The 19,481-nt window shown below is 40.8% G+C and overlaps 1 protein-coding gene and 1 long non-coding RNA gene across 3 annotated transcripts in view; one reads left to right on the forward strand and one right to left on the reverse strand.

The window, feature by feature from the left end:
* The window catches only part of TOX (thymocyte selection associated high mobility group box), a 286,212-nt gene extending 269,460 nt beyond the window's left edge, over nt 1–16,752 (reverse strand). The window contains exon 1 of one of the 2 annotated variants that reach the window (XM_036998280.2): nt 16,615–16,752. In XM_036998280.2, the coding sequence (XP_036854175.2) occupies nt 16,615–16,716 (102 nt within the window). In that variant the 5' untranslated portion in view covers nt 16,717–16,752. Of the gene's footprint in view, nt 1–15,792; nt 15,967–16,614 lie in introns of those variants that run through there. The other variant, XM_036998278.2, reaches the window with a different exon arrangement.
* A 172-nt stretch (nt 16,753–16,924) lies between these two features.
* Nucleotides 16,925–18,831, forward strand: LOC108404250 (uncharacterized). The gene is made up of 4 exons (XR_005055925.2): nt 16,925–17,027; nt 17,652–17,911; nt 18,403–18,520; nt 18,652–18,831. It is a non-coding gene; the product is annotated as an uncharacterized lncRNA (long non-coding RNA).
* Nucleotides 18,832–19,481: the final 650 nt, after the last annotated feature.

Genomic DNA, 19,481 nt, shown 5'->3' on the forward strand with positions numbered 1-19,481 from the left:
AATGTCCATTATTTACACATGGCTGAGTGTTTATAGAGAACTCATTTCAAAAACAGGTTAAGGCTTAAATGAAGTAAAGGAAAAAACAAACCAAAACAACCTTGATTTAACTGTGTGCTCCAGACACCACGTAGATTGGCATTTTTTAGGAAACCTTGCATATACACACCTAAAATCTAGCTGTGCTGTTTCGCATAACTAGACCACTATTTTTCCAAGACCGTTCGGTGTGCTGAAGTGTGTTCTAATGATAATGGAGAAGATAAAAGAGATGGCTGCCTGAAACAGAAGCCCACTGCGGGTGGGTGAGGATGTAGGTCGAAGAGTCCTAGTAAAAAATCACTGAAGAAAATAAGTTTACAGGAGTCCTGAAAATAATGTCAATCATCGTACTCATTAGGTCTGCTTGTGGTGGAAGGAAGGGAGGAAAACAGAAAGAGGGAGGGAGACAAGGGGAAAGGATCTAGGACTCAGCCCTTTGGGAAGTGAGGGGTTCTGCTCTGTCTTGTACCTGCCCCCCACCCTACCCTCACACCATCACCATAATCATTTGACTTCTTCACCATCCTTTCCTTTGCCTGCGTGTTGCCTGCCCTCTCCAGGTTGCATTATACGCTGACCCCCAACAACATGACACCCCTCTTGACCACCTTCCTCCATCTCTAAGCATCATCAGGTTGTGCCAGTAACTACAGATTTGCCTCTTGCCATTCCTTCCTCTTTGCCATCCTCTGCCATTAAGCATAATGTCACTCTCCCCATGGCCCAGCAATTCTTGAATCCTAGCTAAATAGCTAAGATTAAGTATTTTGTTAAGCTTACTCATCAAAAATAGACAATGACTGAGAGTCAGGGAAAGAACATGGGTGAACAAAATGTTCCACTCTCTGTGGGAGAGGTGACCTAACAGAACAAAGTCAGCCACAAGTCTATTTCTGACCAATAAGAACAAAAGACCATTATGTTACCTTATGCTTCTGAGCTCCTACCTGTAGGAGCAGAGTCATATGCCAAGGCAGTAGGACTCTAGAATAACATGGACTATCTTCCTGGAACACAGAGTTGACTCAATTATGAGTCATTGAAAGTATCATATTTACATTAAAACAGACATGGATGTTATCACATCTCTGACACCAAATGAGATGGTGTATTTTTTTCCCCACATGTATGTGTAACAGTAACAATATTATACACAGAAATAATTGTAGTGTAACTTCATTTGGGTACCCAGACCTGATTCCAGTATGTGTAAATATGTGCGAGGGGGTCTTCCCACACATACTTAACATTCTCTAACACCAGATTTGATGAGTTATGGAATATGATATAAAACCCACATATTCCTTAAACATGAAACTTCAGGCTTCTAAGACCTGTGTGTATTGCAAGGGTACTTCCGGCTTCCTCTCCAGCCCCTTGGGGTATAAATTCATTACAGCACACTTCCGTAAAAGAACTTGAGAGTTTTGCTATTAGATATTTGAAGGCTGTGAGATAGCTTCAGAATGGCCAAATGACATTTCTGAAAGTGTTTGGACACTTTAATATTTTTCCCAAATTAGCCGATAACAGTTTGTATGTTGATTACTGAACAAGAAGTTTCAAGAAAGCAATTTCCGGTGACTTTGGGAGTTAACCCAGTAGGTGTACTTCTAAAACTCTACACAAAGCATTCATATTAATTGCTAACTACTGGACTTTCCAACTTAAAAAAGTTGGCAGGTAGACTACAACACTCTACTTTAAGAAGTTAGATTTTAAGAGAACTCAACCTTTGAGCCAAAAGTATTAAACCTCTAAAGAGCTCGTCACCTATCTCTACCTTAAAAAGTTCTGGAAAAGAAACAGATCAATATCTGATCATTTACTTCACCATGTCATTGTCCCAGGGGATCTGGTACATTGTTGGGCTGAACATTAGCCCAGTTAAAATAAGCTATTTGAAAGCACCCAGCCTCTCCCAACCAATACCAATCTCTATAATGATAACATTTCCCTTCCTAAAACACAGGCCTGATGTTTTCAATCTTCTTGCTCCTGAGCTGTTCCTGGTTTTCTCTGGGTTCTTACTCCAGCGGGCCTGTCCTCCTTCATTATCGCTACCCATACTTCAATCTCAACCCTCGTGCCACCACAGGTAGTCCTCAGGTAGCCCAGGACAGCTCACCTCGGCAGATTTTCTCATTTTATGTCTTTTGCAGTCTCTTAGCAGAGGAAAACTTTTTACTCATGAAAAATTAGTGTTCATATGTCTCTCAGATAATCAGAGTTCTGTCACTCAGCATGTTTCCACTTTTTGCTCCAACTATGAGAGAGCAAGTACCAAACTTAATGTCTAATTATAGTGATAATACCTCTGCTAAGAAAATGCTTGTGTCTCCGTTTTCTGGCTCTAATGTTCATGCTGAGTTACTACTAATAGCCTTATTGTATGTGTTGCTTCTTATTTTAAGTTGCCTCAAGTCATTGTAAAAAGAGGTAGGAAGTCTCAGAGATAATTCAAGAAATAGGAGTGGCCTTCTGTCTCCTCACTGCCCAGTGTTTAATGCCAACTGAAATGCCATTTCCTCCAGGAAGCAACCTGGATTCCCCCAACTTCAACTCATTAAAATCTCCTTCTGTATCCCCAGCCGTTTGACCAGAGACTTCTTAATTACATACATTATACCATAGCTGTGTTAGAACTATTTGTATTCCTCTCTTGATTAGCCACTTGGTGGCAGGGCCCATGACTTACTCATCCTGGCCTCCCCCGCCCCCTTAACACTCAGCATAAGGCTTTGCACACAGTTGGTGTTCAGTAAATGCTCTTCAATTTCTAAGAATTAATTAAATGTGCCTTATTAACAAAGTCCAAATAAAGAAGTACATTCCAAATAAAAAAGTCCACTTCTTAGGCTAAAATATTCTCATTTCATCCCTGTGCAGATATTTGCATGGGAACTGTAGTAGCGCTACCTGAAAATAAGAAGTTATAATGGAAACAGTCACACAGCCTTAAGTGAAGCAACCAAAATAGGAACTACATTAATACTTTTACTGAAATGTTCTCTGCTTGATAAAGTTCATTACCAGAATGTCATCTTTAAAAGTGAAATGCATTCAGCTGAGCACTTTTTTCATTTTGTAAATAGATTTTTCTTGCCTGAGCTCTCAGGATAAGGTACAAAATAGTCTTCCATAACATTAGAAAAATGTCACCCTATACATAAAGCTAAGTTTTTTAAAAAAAATAGATTTTTCTTCTTTAGCATTTTTAAAGGTATAGTGGTATCTCCATATATAGTGATCACTCTGCACCACACACACATGAAGGGCTGAATCATCAGCCTGCCATTAGAACCCACAACAAAGTTAAGCCCAGTGGGATATTATCCTATGGCTATAAAGTCACCATCTTTTCAACATCACCCTACTTATTACTACTGTTATATTTAAAATGACCCTGGAACTAATCTTTTTCTCACCTATTCAAATGATATAGAAGAGTAGCTGTGTGTTCAATGTACAACCCAAGGGCCAAATTTTTACAAGGGCCAAATTTTCACAAGACATCAAATCAAAAATATTACATGGCATATTCATTGTGAATTTTTTTTTTGCTTTCATATTAAAAAGTCCTTCATCAGTCTGGGTTTATAGTAGCCAACATTACTTTACAAAGAAAGTTTTAACCCACTTTGTTCAATCTCATAGGTATTGGGTTTAGACCAGTAAGATAAATGGTCTATCACTATGATTGCATTTGGCAAAGAAGTGGTAACAGAAATGAATCTTTGACCTTTATGTTTTCAGCAGAGGAGTTATTTTTCTAAGAAATGAACATTCATATATTTATTAATGTCATCTTACCCTAAGTACCGTATTCTTGCTATTTTTAACCAAAATACAATTTTATGAACCCTCTACTCTTGGAAATATACCCTTTCTTCTCTACCCACCCACCCATCAGACCTTTTCTAAGGATTTCAAGTTATAGAAAGGCAATTGACTTCAGTACATTTTTCCACTGGCTTACATTTTTTTCTTCCTTTTCAAAGTACTCTTTAGGGAAAAAAGAAGGAAAAAGAAAGATAAACACACTTCATGTAACAAGTGCCATAAGAAAAATATGTTCTGGCAGACTTTTCCCAACTTGTAACTGAAAAGAATTTACATCTTCCAAGTATAAGTACAAAGAGTAAAAGAAATTAATCTCAAAATGGATTTTTTTTCCACTTTCAAACTCCGAGGCTAAAGGAACACAAGTGTTTCACTTCAGAAATGAATAACCAATGACTTCAGAACACATACACCTTTCTCTTTTTGGAAAAAACACATAAAAGATCATTTTTTGGCACGGCTGACCTGCAGAGATATGGAGCTAAGCAGAGTCATGAATTCACTCACTCTGATATGCACACATGATACGCAATTAAAATCTCCATTCACATTCCTGCCGGGTTGTCAATCATGAGGAAAGCCTTTTTGACAACATTCAGCGAAGCGTACCAACTAACCGCTCAACAGGAACTTAAACAGTAACAGCTTTTGTTACTAGCAAGAACGATTTTTTTACCAAGATTGGGTTCAGTTTCTAAGAAATCATTATGCTCTGAATTTTTGGGCCTTTCATTAAAAATGAAAATGTGTCAGGAAGATTTGGTATGGCAAGCTCTGTGATGTAATATCTAGAAAATATGAGATATATAAAAAATTCTGGCCTTTTCAACTGGGAGAATCTTTGTAACTTTTCCTGTTTAGAACAATGAACAATGATCTTGTAAAGCAGTTTACTGGGGGTGGCGGTGTGTGTGTGTGTGGGAGCCTGATGTTGCTAATTTATTCTAAAGTTTTTCACTATTATTTAAAAACTTTAAAAATACATTGAGATGCTAACCTCTTGAAAAGGGACTGACCAGCTAATAAACCAATAGCAGAGTGCCTTTTCTTTTTTAAATCATAAGAAGAATATTTAGCATGTCAGAAATAATGCATGCACCAAACCTTTCAACTTATGGAGCCCTGTAGAAAATATTATGCACATAAATTCTTTCCAGACGAACCCAGAAGGTACTCTGCTCATAACTTAGTTTCTGTTGAGCATCTAATCAAAGACTGTGCCCTTCGTAATAGCACATTAGTGTGCTCTAAAGTCATAAATCCATAAAAACAGGGCCCAGTAAAATTGAATATAGGATGCTTGTTAATCTGCTGCTGTGTCTGTTTTGAGCAACTAACCTTGGATTAGAAATTTGAAACAAGTTAATACTCTCTGATTTTGAAATATTTGTCTTCTTACTTATCATGCTCTGAAACTGAGAGAGCAGATGCATCCTGACCATTAGCAGTCATGACAAATTGCCTTGCTAATGAACGTTACACACTGAAAGTGCCATAACTGATTAAACTACAATTTCCCACTACCAGATCTAGAGAGAGTAGGGGACTCCAGCAGTGGGCAACTCTGATATTCTGCCAACAGGCCTTCAGGGCACAGTGTGATATTTAGAAAAACACTCTAAATTCCATATGAACATATTCTGAAAGCCTATGAGTATATAACAGGTTTTTAAAGAACATTAGATAAAACAGCTTAGGTTGCAGCTGATGAGCCATGAAAAAGGCATGTATTTTAACTACTTGGTACCCTTGCAAGTATGTGTTGAAGAATATTCTCTGGTGTGGGTTTTTCCTCTCTCTCTTCTTTCCTTTCCCCGCCCCCAAAACATTGGGTGTGCTTTGCATTTCACATAAAATCTTTCTTTTGTCAGTTCCTTTGTTGGTGCAAAATTGGCAGCAGTTCAAATTCAAAGTGCTCCTATTCATTTACTGACCAATGTCATTCTAGTTCACATCAGCTAGCGAGCTAAGCTCTAAAAAACATAAAAGACTTGCTTCACCACTGACGAATAATGTGTACATTTTTACAGAGCTTAAACCTTAATGCTTTCCCTGAAACTAACAATACAGTATATCTTATCATTCCTTTTTCACAAGCAGGCAGCTGCTGAAACGCTTGCCACTTCAAAATATCAATTGCTTGCCAGAGTTTTCCTCAACACACCCTGTCAAACTCATGTATATTGTGCAGTGAAAATGGTACAGGGCTGAAGGCTAGAAATTGTGTCAAATTCTGCTGTAAGGGTATGATGTGCAAAGAACAATGTATGACAACCGTAGAGCCGACAAACAATGGCACTGGAGCCAGGGACTTCATAGATCACAACTGCGCCTGTACATATTTTATTGTAGGCATTATATATTTAAAGCATGACAAATGTACCATTGTACATTATGTGCACAGAGGCTCCTCCCACTAGTTCGCCTTTTGCATTTCTCTTGATGATGGAAACACAGTTGAGTTTCATTTCTTTTTCTCCTATTAAACCTTTTAAGTTTCCCAAATCATCAGGGAAGAAGGTCTATGCATGCGCGCGCGCGGACACACACACACACACACACACACACACACACACACACAGAGTTATCAAAACGAGTAACAGAAAGCAGAAGACAACAATACAAGATGAGAAAATGAGATCTCGTTCACTTAACATTTTGGCTTCTCTCTGAGGACACAAAAGCAAGGATTATCTTAAACACTAACCAAGGATATCAAGACAACTACACTATCACTATGCCTAAAAATTGTTGCCTATCTAATTTTAATGCAGATAAGTGCTGGCTTATTGATTTGCATGATTTTCTAGCAAAATGGATATCCCATGTGAATATGTTCTTTGTGTGCAGAAAATATGGTTTAAGAAGCTTTTACTATTCCTCTTTTCTATGCCAAAAGAACAATTAAGGAAATAATACTTCACTACTATATCAGGTTTATAAACCAACATTGATTCTCATCTGTTTAGATTTTAAATATCCTTTCCCATTTCCCAATGCGCTATTTTCTCCACCTGATTCTGATTACTTGCTGAAAAGTTTTTTTTTTCTTCCAAATGTCTTCTTAAATAGCATGTAAGATCTGAAAACACTCTCACTTTGGGGCACCCCTATTTCATTATAAAGGGGTGCCTGGCTGTAACAACCCTACAGTAATCCAGTCAATGACTGTAGAAATGGAACCAAGTTTATGGGACAAAGTTAGTATGAATGTACATTCATCTCCTCTATGTCCTAGCTTAGGTTACAACACCTTTATGACACAAGTAGCTTGGAGTGGAATTAACTGACTCAAGGCTAAAGGAAATGAGCTCGTAAGGTGTTAATAAATATTTTGGAAAAAGAAAAGGTGGTTTAGGTGCTGAGGGGTGCTGACCTTCGGTGTGTTGATTAGTGGGACAATGATGCATTATTAACACACAGCAGCTGTACCTGAACTGCTGCCATGAATATAATAGCCTTTTATAGCCATCAGGGGAGTGAGGTAGGAGGCCTTTATTAACCACTAGACATGATTAGCACATTATGTGGACTTCAGTAGGCAAATTATCTCTTATTGAAATATAATGTTGGTTATAACTACTTGTAAACATGATTTTTAAAACTCAATGTTTTACTACCATTCAGCTCATTATTGGCTGGTAATCAACAAAAACATGTTCCATCATGGGATGTACTTACAGGAGCTGAATCTCAAAAGGCAGATTGGTCACTGAAGACTGACTTTAAAATGATTTGGCATTACAAGTTCAGTGATATTACCATACATGCAAACTTCCTCTCTCTAATTAAGTAAAACTGTTCATGAACTAGAAAAGCTGCTTTGGGAATTTTCTTTCTCTTTATTTCTTTAAGCAGTTCTTAAAAGATTAGTTTTGCAGTAAATTTTTGAGAGTTACCTTGAAAAGTAACAGCATAATTTATTTCAAAAAGCTTAATTTTGGGAGAGAAAAGATTATCCCATTAGCCTTTGTAACTGAACATAGCACGGAGAGTCCATTATGAACAGTCTTTTATGCCCTGGCAGAAAGTCATTAACATAAAATAAATCATTAGCTTTGATATTAAGCTTCTACTATCTGCAGGTTTCTATGATTAATGTTCATGACTGCATCTGCCAAATGATAAAATATACTTTTTATTGAAAGGTTATCCTGACTCTTTATTATTAACATTTCTCTTTATACAATTGTTACTGGCATTTTAGACTGATGCATATTGGCATAGAAAGGAAGAACTGGTTTTTACAATGGTATGAAGATGCCAATACATATAATGCCTTGTCCATCATTTCTTAAATTAACCATTTAAGTGCATTAAAAGACTTAAGGAAATCAGGTGGTACACAGATATGCTTTCAATTTAATTGGACTATCTTTAGATCCAATTCCCCTTTTGTTAATTAATCCTGAACATTCTAGTTTGCATTTCTGACCCTTATTATGTCAGAGGAGGGTACAGAGGGGCAAATTTGCTTCCCTGAGGTCAGGAACTACAAGAGGGCATTTCCCCCTGCAGCAGTTATCCTCAACTTTTAGCTCATCTTCTTTACTGTCAAACTGGCAAAAGCTCTCATCAACAGTATCTCTCACTAAGTGCATGGACTCTCAATGTGGAGAGGGACTCAGAGGCCCCCAGGGGGGTTCATCAATATCTGAAGCAGGGAGATTACAGCCTGTACCTACACACACCCCATGTTCCCAAATTCACCTGTGAGCCTCTAGAAAGGTTATCCCATCACTCCCTTGCTAAAATAATCATAGTCTATGACTTTGGAAAACACATTTATTCTTGTAGGGTAGCAGAAATAGAAAAAATGGGCCGAGGAGACAGTACTTTTCTAAGATCTCCTATTGTTTGAATTTTGGAATATCTTTCACCACAAGATTTCAAAATAATCTACCTATGTTGACTCCTTAATTCTCATAAGGCTTTCCTGGTACAAATATAAATTATTTTCTCTAGTGGATAACATGGAGGATTGGGACACAGGTGGATTAAACGTTTTAGTGTCAGAACTTTTACCAGACATGGAATGAAGTCAGGCTTCTAAAGGGAATGGGAAACTGAGTGAGAGGGAATCATGTCCTTTCACAGTTTTATTTATTTTGCCTAGGGAGTAAGTCAACACAGTTTGAAGGGCCCTCAGTTTTTACCTTAAATCTTCAACAAAAAGGAGTCTTCTCTTCAGAAAAGCCTATGGTGTTCCTCAGAGAGATCTGGTTCTTTGGTCTTATTAGGTTTTAATATGCCCAAGTGAAGCCCTGGAACTGTGAAAAAGCCCTTCTTCTGTGAAATGTGACTAAGTTTTTTAAGGAGTGGTAAGAAGGCATTCCTACTAGTCAATATGATTTCCTTTGGTGTTGCTGTACACATTGATAGATTCTGCCATTTATGAAAAATTCTCATGTTTTTTTGGCCAGAAATATATCCAGGACCAAATATATAAAGCATACTCCCCCAACACACCAGCTTCTCTGACTAGGTAACTTCCAAATGGGGGCTCAAAGACTCCAATCAAAAGGTGTGTTAGGTAGAAGCTGCCATTGTCACTACTGTGGATCAGATACCCATAACTTGTAGGTCTGCATGAACTCAAAATACTTTATATTTTCTTGGCCACCAGCAAAGCTTCTTATCAACTAACCATGGCCTTAGCTTACTTAGGAGTCCTTTCAAGACAGTTTCATAAAAGCACATTAACTCAGAATGAAAAACAATAACTACCCAGCTACAGCACAACACTCCAAAGTCAAAAATGAACAACAGAAAAGCACTAATAGTGACATTGGCTTCATGACCTTTGGTATGACAAATATATGCCAATAATGATTTGTCCTAAGTAAAATGGAAATCTAAAGTAAGCCTCAAAAAGTTAACTTTAAAATTATTAATCAAGTCAGGCAAACTTGCCACGGACCAAACTAAAGAGGCTGGGAAAGCATTGCTACCTCCTGTCATGAAAGAGCAGGGAACTTTTCTGGCATGTTCCTCCCTCTGGTCTTTCCTGCTGCATCAGCGACATTCAAGCACAGAGCACTATAATGTTCCCATTTCAAAAAAATGCTACAGGGAGAAATGTGTTAGGACCAGGAAAAGCTCGTTCAGGTTAATGTGAATTCCATGTCTCAAAGTATTACGGAAAAATTGCCAAATTAACAGTCTGTTGGCACTTCTATTATAAAATACATTTCCAAGCAGTTTCTAACTCAACTATTTTTAATGAGAAATTGCTCTTCAGGATGAAACTTGGCATGCATGGTTTAAAACAAAAAAATCCTCCATTTCATTAGGGCAGATGTAAGCTGGATTATCTTGGCACTCCAGTTTCCTAGCAGACAGTCCATTTAACTCAACTCACTATACTACTGCTGGTCCTATCAACCAGTGTACACCACAGGCTATCTGACTCTTTGAAAAATTCATCTTCAAAGAAAAAGATGAATTGAATATGTATCAATAACACCAAAGTGGAAATAAAGGAAAGAAAGTACCTTTAAAAAATTAGTAAAAGTAAACATTCCTACCTTTAAATTTGGTTAAATTCAGTTTAAACAAACAAGGCAGCATTCAAGCATTTAGATGCTTCACATGGAAGCTTCTTGCAGACAAGAACTATGGTTATTATTTTTGGGTCACATTATTTATTAACTATGGTTTGCTACAATCTTTTTCTTCCTAAGGTGTGTTAGATTCTTGGACTGGGTTGTGTACAATGTAAGTTTTATCTTAAATGACTGATAATATTTTAACACTGTAATTGTTAATAGCATTTAATCAAGTCATGATCATATTTCATTTTTATTACAATATAAATATTCTCATTTATGACTTTCTAGAAACCTTGAGATTCACATTCAGATAGCTAAAATGTAGGAAAAGTTATCTAAATTTGATGAGTTAAATAAGTTCCTCATGGCCACCTATTGCCATTTTAGTTATCTATGCAGATTCTGATCTGAACACGTAATACATACCTGTTTCCTTAATATAAGTGTAACTCACCTAACTTACTATATGCCAACTAAAGATCAGGAGATCACAATCCCACTTTCATACTATTTTAGAGTCCAAATAAAGATTTCTCACTGATAAAGGATGTTCAAGGAGTTATTTCCAAGCTCTACATATACATATACAATACACTGTGCATAAAATGTAGGGGAAGGGAAAATTATGAGAGCTCAGAAATGGCTGCCATACTTATTTTTTTCTCTCAGTAAACTATCTATGCTTTCTTGGTCTGTTATTTTATGACCCTAGGTCATTCATTCAGATGGGGGATTGGGGAAAAGAAGAATACCCTAATTCAGGATTTTAAAAAGCAGACACGAGCCTGAGGACTGGCAGATTCCAATTTCCTTAACCAGAGAGTAAGGTCCACACTGCAGGAAGAATGTCTCTGTTAACACGATTATGGTAACAATGATGGTGAGCAGAAAAGGAAGCATAAAGGCCAACACAACCACAGTGGTGAGTCAAGAACCTGAGGACAGGGAGGGGAGTTCAGATCAGAAAGCACAGACCTCCCAGGTTCAATTTAAGAATGGGGAGGTGAAAAGCAAGGGTGAGGCTGTGCCCCTGTTGGGGATGTTTGGGAACTGGGTAAGGAGGAGGGGGGGAAGAGGCACCAGCACACAGACTGATGATCTGCTGCTGAGGGCAGGCTGCAAAAAGGACAGGAAGCATCACCAGTAGTTGAAAAACATCCCCAGGGTCTTTTCAACTTCTTAGTATCCTAACAAAGTGGAAAGCACTAGAATAAATCCTCTTTCACAGCAAATTAGACCCCTTCCCCCAAACCTCTAAGCTATCCGTCTCTCAAACTGAGCACAACACAAAAAAGGTATGAATGCAAGAAATTGGTCCACACATAAAAACCAACATTTGAGACCCAGTTTTGGTACCAAGGAAGACATTGTTAAACTTGGAATTATCCCTGCTTCTTCCAGGTCCAAGTAAGTGTTTTCCTTCTTTCCTCTGTTCTTAAGCCCCTTTCAAACATGTCATTTAAAAAAAATCTACAATAAACAGCCTATTAGATATTTAAGTATCGGTTTAGTTTTTCTAACTAAGCAAAATATCAAAATCCTCCTTAAAATCATCATTCAGTAACTTTTAAAATATATGATAAACTGTAGGAATATTAAACCATGAAAACTATGTTAAAAATAACATTAGTTCTCTCCAAAACTCATAACTAATTTTTGCATAAACATTTAAAATTGGAGTCTGTGAGCCTGAAATATCCCAGTAAGTCAAGACAGCTACATTTGAGGGTTTTGTATGATATTCAATTTAGTGGTCAAAATCCTACGATTGCTTGGTTTATGCTCTTTCTTACCAATAAATTTATTCAAAACATATTTAAAGACCTCAAAACTTACAGATGATGCTAGTTAATAAAACTCCCAGGGGAGTTTTGGTTACACTAATCATGACCAAAGTATCAACTATGAATTTCTCCAGGTCCTTGAAGTTATGGGGTGTGTAGAAAACCAATCAAGCATGTTGCTCTTTATAACCCTCCCCTTCCTCCTCCTACTTCTTGCCCATCCTCCTCCTTTTTCTTTCATTTATTAATTAAGATAGGAATAATGACTCCATCTTCATGTGCTTGCAAATCCTGTATGTTAGATGTGATGAGTTTTGCTGTATTAAACTACAGTACATGATACTCTAAGTGGGAAAATAAGCTTAACAGAGATTTTGCAGAGATGATAATGAATCTTGCTTTTCTCCAAAGTTGTCAAATTTTTAATGGTATCCCTGACATTGTGATGCAGAGTTCATCACAAATAAGTCCTTCTTACTATGTTTATGTGAAAAGATTATATACTGTCCTTCCTCATTTCAATGATAAAGGCCCAATATTCCAATTGCCCATTATTCTTTACTCTTGTTATAACTAGTATTAATCATACGAGTTTGTGTTTTGGACTTCCCTGTGTCTAAATCAACCAAAGAGAGATTCAGGACTTGATTCCACAAAAGCAGCCACTGAGAACAGTAAAGACCATTATTTCCTCTCCTACTGCTGGCAGAGGTCAACAGCCCTGTCATTAGCCATGTCATAACACAATTGTATTACTACTCCTTATGTGGGCAGACACTGAGCAATAACTGAACACATCACATCATTGTAAAAATGAACAAGTACCACTTCTTTGTCCCAATTTAGCATAAAATCAGTGAAAACAATCTTTACAAATGACACTGCACTAAGAAACTGAAAGGAACTGTTATTACTCTGTAGGTATATATTTAAACTGATGCTCTGACATCTTCAACTAGAACAAAAAATAGACTGTATTTCATTACTGAACTCCAATTGTGGGATCCTTTAATCCAATTTCTTTTGGTAGCATTCAGCTCAATTAAGGGATGCAATGTTGCTTAAAATAGTCTTAATTAGATGAAACTGGACTGTGGTATCCATCTCTCAATGTCTCAAACATAAACATGCTTTAAATTGCAAGAGGTGAACACAGTGACTTTTAGTCTACATGTTTCTGTCCAGTCTATGAGTTACACTGCTTTTTCAAAGGCTGACCTATATACAGTAACATGCCATCCATTCTGGCTGTTCTGTAAGAGATGCTTCACACAGATGCCATAACCAACATGATTAGCATTGTTCTCACTTTTCTCCTGCAATGGGCTATGTGAAAATGGAGGCCCATTTGCATAGTGATATGTTCCTACCATAATGTGCTCTTACAATACAGCAATACTAGATTAAACTGTTTCCTGAAAAATTCCTCCTATGGAGTTTACTAGCTGAAATATAAGTAGTGTTTTGACAATCTACAGAGCAGCAGTGCTAGAAAGTGTCAGCAGAGTAAAACAACTTCATTTTAGTTTAGAAAAGCTTCAGGAAGAGGATATTCATTTTCTTGATTAGGGTCTCTTCTGACATTGAAAAAATGTCATTGGAGAAACTATAGTTACAACTGCATGATTCTGAAGCACAGAAAGACACTTGTTCCGCTGGGATTTAGCAAACCAACTTTAACTGGCAGAGTGTGGACAGATTTAAAATAAAGATAATTACTAATTTATGATCTTGTCACCCTATTAAAAACAAATAACCTGACAAAGCGACTGCTTCTTGTAATCAACAATGTATTCATCATACCTCTTCAAGATACAAGGCTCACTTTGCAGCCTTGTCTCATTTGGGCAAGTGCGATCCCACATGTTTGAACTAAATGTGGATGAAGATTTCTTACTTCACATCTTCCAAATCTGCCCCCATCTTCCATATCCCTGAAAATCCACTTGGATCACTGCAAAAATGAATACTAATTGCCTACATTCTAAGCAACTAAATTAGGGGAGCTGGACAGAAATTCTGTACCAATGCTAATCATGATGGAGAAGAAAAAACGAATGCCTGGGCTTTCTGGGGCCTAACAAACCTATTCAGGACATTTAATATAATCGGGGATCAGTGACAAATATATTTGATAGACTGTTAGACAGAGAAGGGCAGAAGGTGTCCTGTTAGAAACATTTCCATGAAATCTCTTCCTACTATTAGAAGTATATCATGACTTTGCATCATTTAAAAATCCATTATTCCCTGGATAAGTTAAAGACTTGGAACTAGTCTATAGAAAAGGTGGCTAATTTGCATTTAAAAAGAACAGTTTGCTCCTCATACACGGGATGACTTAAAAGGAACTTCAATGAGCTAGTAAAGAAATTGTGAAGACATTCTACATTAATTTATTCAATTCACAGCACAACCCACTAAAATTATTTAAGGCACTTAATTGGAAATGATTTAATATATTGAAGTAATTCTTGATTTTCCAAAGCATTTAACTTTTAAATTAATTCTGACCCTAATATCACAAGAATGATGAGTGAAATGTGTATCCAAGTCATTACCTTCTTTTGGGAGTCTGAAATCACTGATAAATTTAATAAGATTTGTCCTGTTTCACTGCCAAAATGATTGACCTTTTGGTTCCATACTGTAAATGTCTTTACTATCCACGATAGAGCTGCCACTTTATCAATTTTTTTGTCTGTTTTAGTAATAATGTTATAAGCAAAATGAAAGTTTACAAAAACACAAAATACTTGCTTATGAAGGCTATACAGATTTTAGAGCAACAGAACTACTCTAGCAACAAATAATGAAACTTCATCGCACAGACTTCTCTCGCCAGTTACTGGTGCCTTCAGACTTGCCCCTAGCTGACCTCCCTCGTTTCAAACTTGCTTAGACACCATCGGCACACACCCCTGGGTCTTACACTGTACACAGCATCGAGGAGCTTCTCCTCAGAGTGATATCTGTGGCTCACTTAACTCACAACCGTGTGTGTATGTGTGTGTGTGTGTGTGTGTGTGTCCCCCACTGACTACTAGGATCAGTGAGAGGGCTGCGTGGTGGGGATCCGGGGACTAAGGACGCAGAGGGCTAAATACCTCTCCTCTGTATCCCGTAAAAAAATAAATAAAAATAAAAAAAGCTGTTTAATAATGACTCGCCACCAGGCAAATGTTAGCGGTCCCAATGATGTGTCCAGTGGAATTCACCGAGGGGCCGACATGGAATTGCCAGCTGGGGCTCTATCAGGCAGGTTTACCAACCAGCCGGAGAGCGGCATCTACACCGCTCGCCCCGCGTCTCCAAGAACTCAGTTCTTCCCGCCAGCGTTCACCGGGAGGACTGCTTAGATACGTCCAGGAAGCCAGAGGCGAGGACTGCCGTGGCCCTGGCGGCTGCTCTCGGAGCCTGTCCCAGCGCCTCTTCCTTCCCGGTTCCGAGTTCGAGAAGCCCCAAGAATGATCCCCTCCCTCCATACCTCCTGGCTGTTCTATCCTAGGGACGAACGGCGCTCCGCAGTAGCGCGGCCGGCGCCCCCACCCCGAGCCACCCTCATGGCCAACCTTGCCTCGGTCCCCCGCGGTCTTGGTACATGGGGTCACCGGTCTGTGGGTGCAGCACAGCCTGGGACCCTCTCCAGGCTGGGTCCGAGTGCGGAAGCTTAGGACAGGAACGCGACGCGCTCGCCCAGCTCCTAACAAACTTGCATTTTCTGCGCGCATCACCCCCCCCCCCCAGCGGGACCTGACCCCCAAACTTGGTTACTTCTCTGCACACTGGCCCCAGACAGGTGTCCGAACACCGGGTTCGGCCGCCCGAACAGGTTTGGGGAAACAAAAGAGTTGTGGAGCAATTTTCCCGATGGGGGGCGGAAGAGTCTCCCGGGTCCCTGCACCCCGACTCCCAGCTGCTCCCCTGCCCTGGCAACTAATCCCGGGCAGGAAAGAGGTGCTCGAGTCCTTGCTGCCCTTGCGGGAGAGGAAGGGAGCAGGAAAACTAGAAAATAAACAATTCTCTTACTCTCTGCTTCCGTTCCCAGACCCCAGACACACCCCCCAAAGTGTTCCACGGTTTTCTCTTAATTTTTTTGTAAATGCCCCCCGGCAAACCTAAGCAGGGATCCTTAGTCGCGAACAGCAGGAAGGAAAGAATCCTAGCAAATCGTGTCACTTTCCGCACAGTCGCGGTGTTTGGCAAACCCCCGGAGCTGCTCCACAATATTTACTACCCGGGCGCACGCAGGGCTGTAGCTGCGGCGAGCCGAGCGCGCCCGGGACCGGCCTCCGCCGACCGGCGCCGGCCGCCGCGCTGGCCCGCCGCAGCCGCCGCCCCCCTCCCGGGATCAAGCGGCAAGAACACGGTGGAAACAAAAGCAGAGCGTTCACCTTGTTGCAATAGTAGGGGTCCAGGCAGGGAGAAGGTCCCAGACAGGGAGTGTCGGGCGCAGCGGCGGGCTGGGCTGGAGGTGGATAAAATCTTACGTCCATTTCACTCTCACATCAAGCAACTCCTTTTCTTTTCCTTTTTTAAAAAAAGTGTTCAGCAAAACAAGCTTAGACGGAACAGAGAGAGGTGTCTGGACTCAGGAGTAAAAGAAACACCTTCCTTCCCTCACATCCGTTTGTGGTTTGTTTAAGAAGAAGAGGAGAAAAAAAAAAAAAAAGAAAGAAAGAAAAAAAAGGGTGGTGGTGGTGGGGGGAAAGCGCTCAACTCTCCTCCAAGCCGCGGCGCGCACCCGTCGGCGCCGAGCGCGCAGCCCGCTCCGCCGCCGCCTCCTGGCCCCTCCGCCGCCGGGCAGGTAACTTCATGCGCTCATTGTTCCCCCGCCGGTCCCCCCACCCCGCCTTCCGCGCCCCTCGCGGCCCAGCACACGAGCTTGCGCTGGGGCTCTAGGTACTGGGCAATTTATTGGAGTCTCTGAGTTGCTCTGCTTTTAGTTTATTTTCTCCACCTTGAAGGCCTGGGCTGGGGGTGGGGAAGCATGATGAGGGGACAGTGCGGGAGGGGGGTGAACGCCCCGCTCCGGGCGGGGTAGGGTGCGCGGCAGGACGCGGACAGCTCGCGGCCCAATGGCTGCTGCTCGGACCGGGGGTCGGAGGAGGGAGGGGCGGGGAAGGAGAAGAGCGCGGCCGGGAGCCGGCCGAGGCAGTCGGACTCCGGGGAGCCTCCGCTGTACCCCAGCGGCTCTCCTCCCGGCCTGCGCGTCGCACACAAAGGGGCTGGCGAGCCAGAGCCGCCGGCGGCCTCGGGGCACAGCGGGCAGCGCGCAGCAAGGGGGCGCTGTGGTGCCCCGCCCCGCAGCCCCGCCCCCGGGCCCGCCCCTGGCCCCACCCCGCCCCCTCCGCGGCGGTCCCCACCTCCTTCTCTGTGTCTGCCACCTCCCCCTGCTGTGTTGTCCCCACCCCTGTTTCTGCTTCCCCAGCCCTACTCCCATCCCTTGGTGGAGGTGACTGTTCCACGCAGCGCCGCTCCTGGGGCCGGCAATCCTCAGAGAGCGCTAACCCTCCGTGGCTGCAGTGGTCCTAGAGACCTGAACGGACTGCAGGGTGCGTCCGGGCTGGAGGAGTAGCTCCCGGTCTGTTGTTCGCTCCCGACTCCCGCCCTCACCTCCCGTGATTTGTGCTCCACTGGACGTTTTGCGAAGGCTGCGGCTGCCTTAAGGACTCGCAAAAGACCATAGGGGTAATTCAAAGGGTACATAGGGAAATGACTAGCAGCGCACACGATCGGGCTAGAGGAAAAACACATGAGTTTCTTACTTGCCGCTTTGCGAATTCTTGTCTTTTTATAGTGGGAAGCCCAATGATACTTTTGGAGGTTCCATGTTAGACCTGGAATCAGCCTCCCTATTTCTCTGTTCCATAAGTTGGGTGAGGAGATGGCCAATCATGTTTTCTCATGTTCTCTCTCAAATCTGGAAACTTGCAACTTCGTGTCTCCAGGTGGTTGGAAGAATTTGGCCTAGCCTAACCTATCCAGATTTATCCTCAGCTATGTGTCCTTGGGCAGTCCAAGCAGCAGTGGGTGATATTTACCTTTCCAGGAAGGAGCAGCCCTATACACTAGGGCCCAAGTCCCTGCAAAGGAGCCTGGAGGTACTTCATCTCTCCCACTTGTTTCTGGCACTAAGGAGGATACTAGTAACCTTTTACCACCTCTACACCACTTTCTAGTGCACCATGACTGCAAGCTGCTCTGTGCAACTTTCCCACAGCTGTGTTGCTTCCTCTGCAATTGAAAGCACCAGTCATGCATCAAGGAGAGAGTTCTGGAATAATCTATGAAGACAGTGTAAGAAATGATAAAACTGACATCCTTGGGTGTCTATGCATGGATCCTTTAGGAACCTTTTGTTAAGTATTGTCCTGCATCCTTTCCTCTTAAGCCTTTGTTTGTTTTTTTCTTCCTATCATTTTTAAAAGTAGCAAAAATCCAGTTTCCATCCTACCTCAAGGGGCATAGTGGAGACCCGTGTAAGGAGAAAACAGTAAGAAGAAAGACTTCTTTTCCACTGGATTTAGAAGAACCTCTATATTTACAGACCCTTCAGGTTACAAAATAAAAGTAATAAAAAATATGTTCTCTTAATAAAGGTCTTTATGATAAAATTTAAATGAAGCTTTGTGGTTTGTAACATCATCATTCAAAATTCAATTATAGATGCTGAAGTGTGCCTACATGTACTTATTTGAGCAATTTTATAAAAGAAACTTTTAGGTTTAAACATTTCCTAGGTTAAATTTCTGTCATCAGAATATTACATCATTTCAAAATTCAGTTTTGAAAGGCTTCTTTAGAATCCATAATTGATTTCTACTTGATGACCCTGTGAACCAGGAAGATTGGGAAAATGGAATGCTTCTGGGCAGGAGCAATATTATTATCAACATCTTGATACCTGGGGAGATGATAATGTCTACACTTTGCTCTTTAAACCTACTGCTTTCCTCTGTCTTGAGGGAAAACCCAAATGCATGAGAACCTGTATGTCCCTCTACTTAATCAAGGGTCTGGTTCAGAGTCAAAGTGATATGCTTGTTCATGGTGTGATGGGTAAGAATGTGACCTGGTGATAGAAAAAGCTCTTAACTTCAATCACTTATACATGGAGAATAGATCATGACCGTCAATGGGGGTGGGAGGGGAGGAATGAAAATGGGGTTTATAATTGATCATGCCTATGTGATGAAGTCTCCATAAAAATCCCACAAATATAGGTTTTGGAGAACTTCCAGGTTGGTGAACATGTATA

The sequence above is a fragment of the Manis javanica genome, chromosome 2 (genome assembly GCF_040802235.1).
Source record: "Manis javanica isolate MJ-LG chromosome 2, MJ_LKY, whole genome shotgun sequence".
In the NCBI taxonomy this organism is placed as follows: Eukaryota; Metazoa; Chordata; class Mammalia; order Pholidota; family Manidae; genus Manis; species Manis javanica.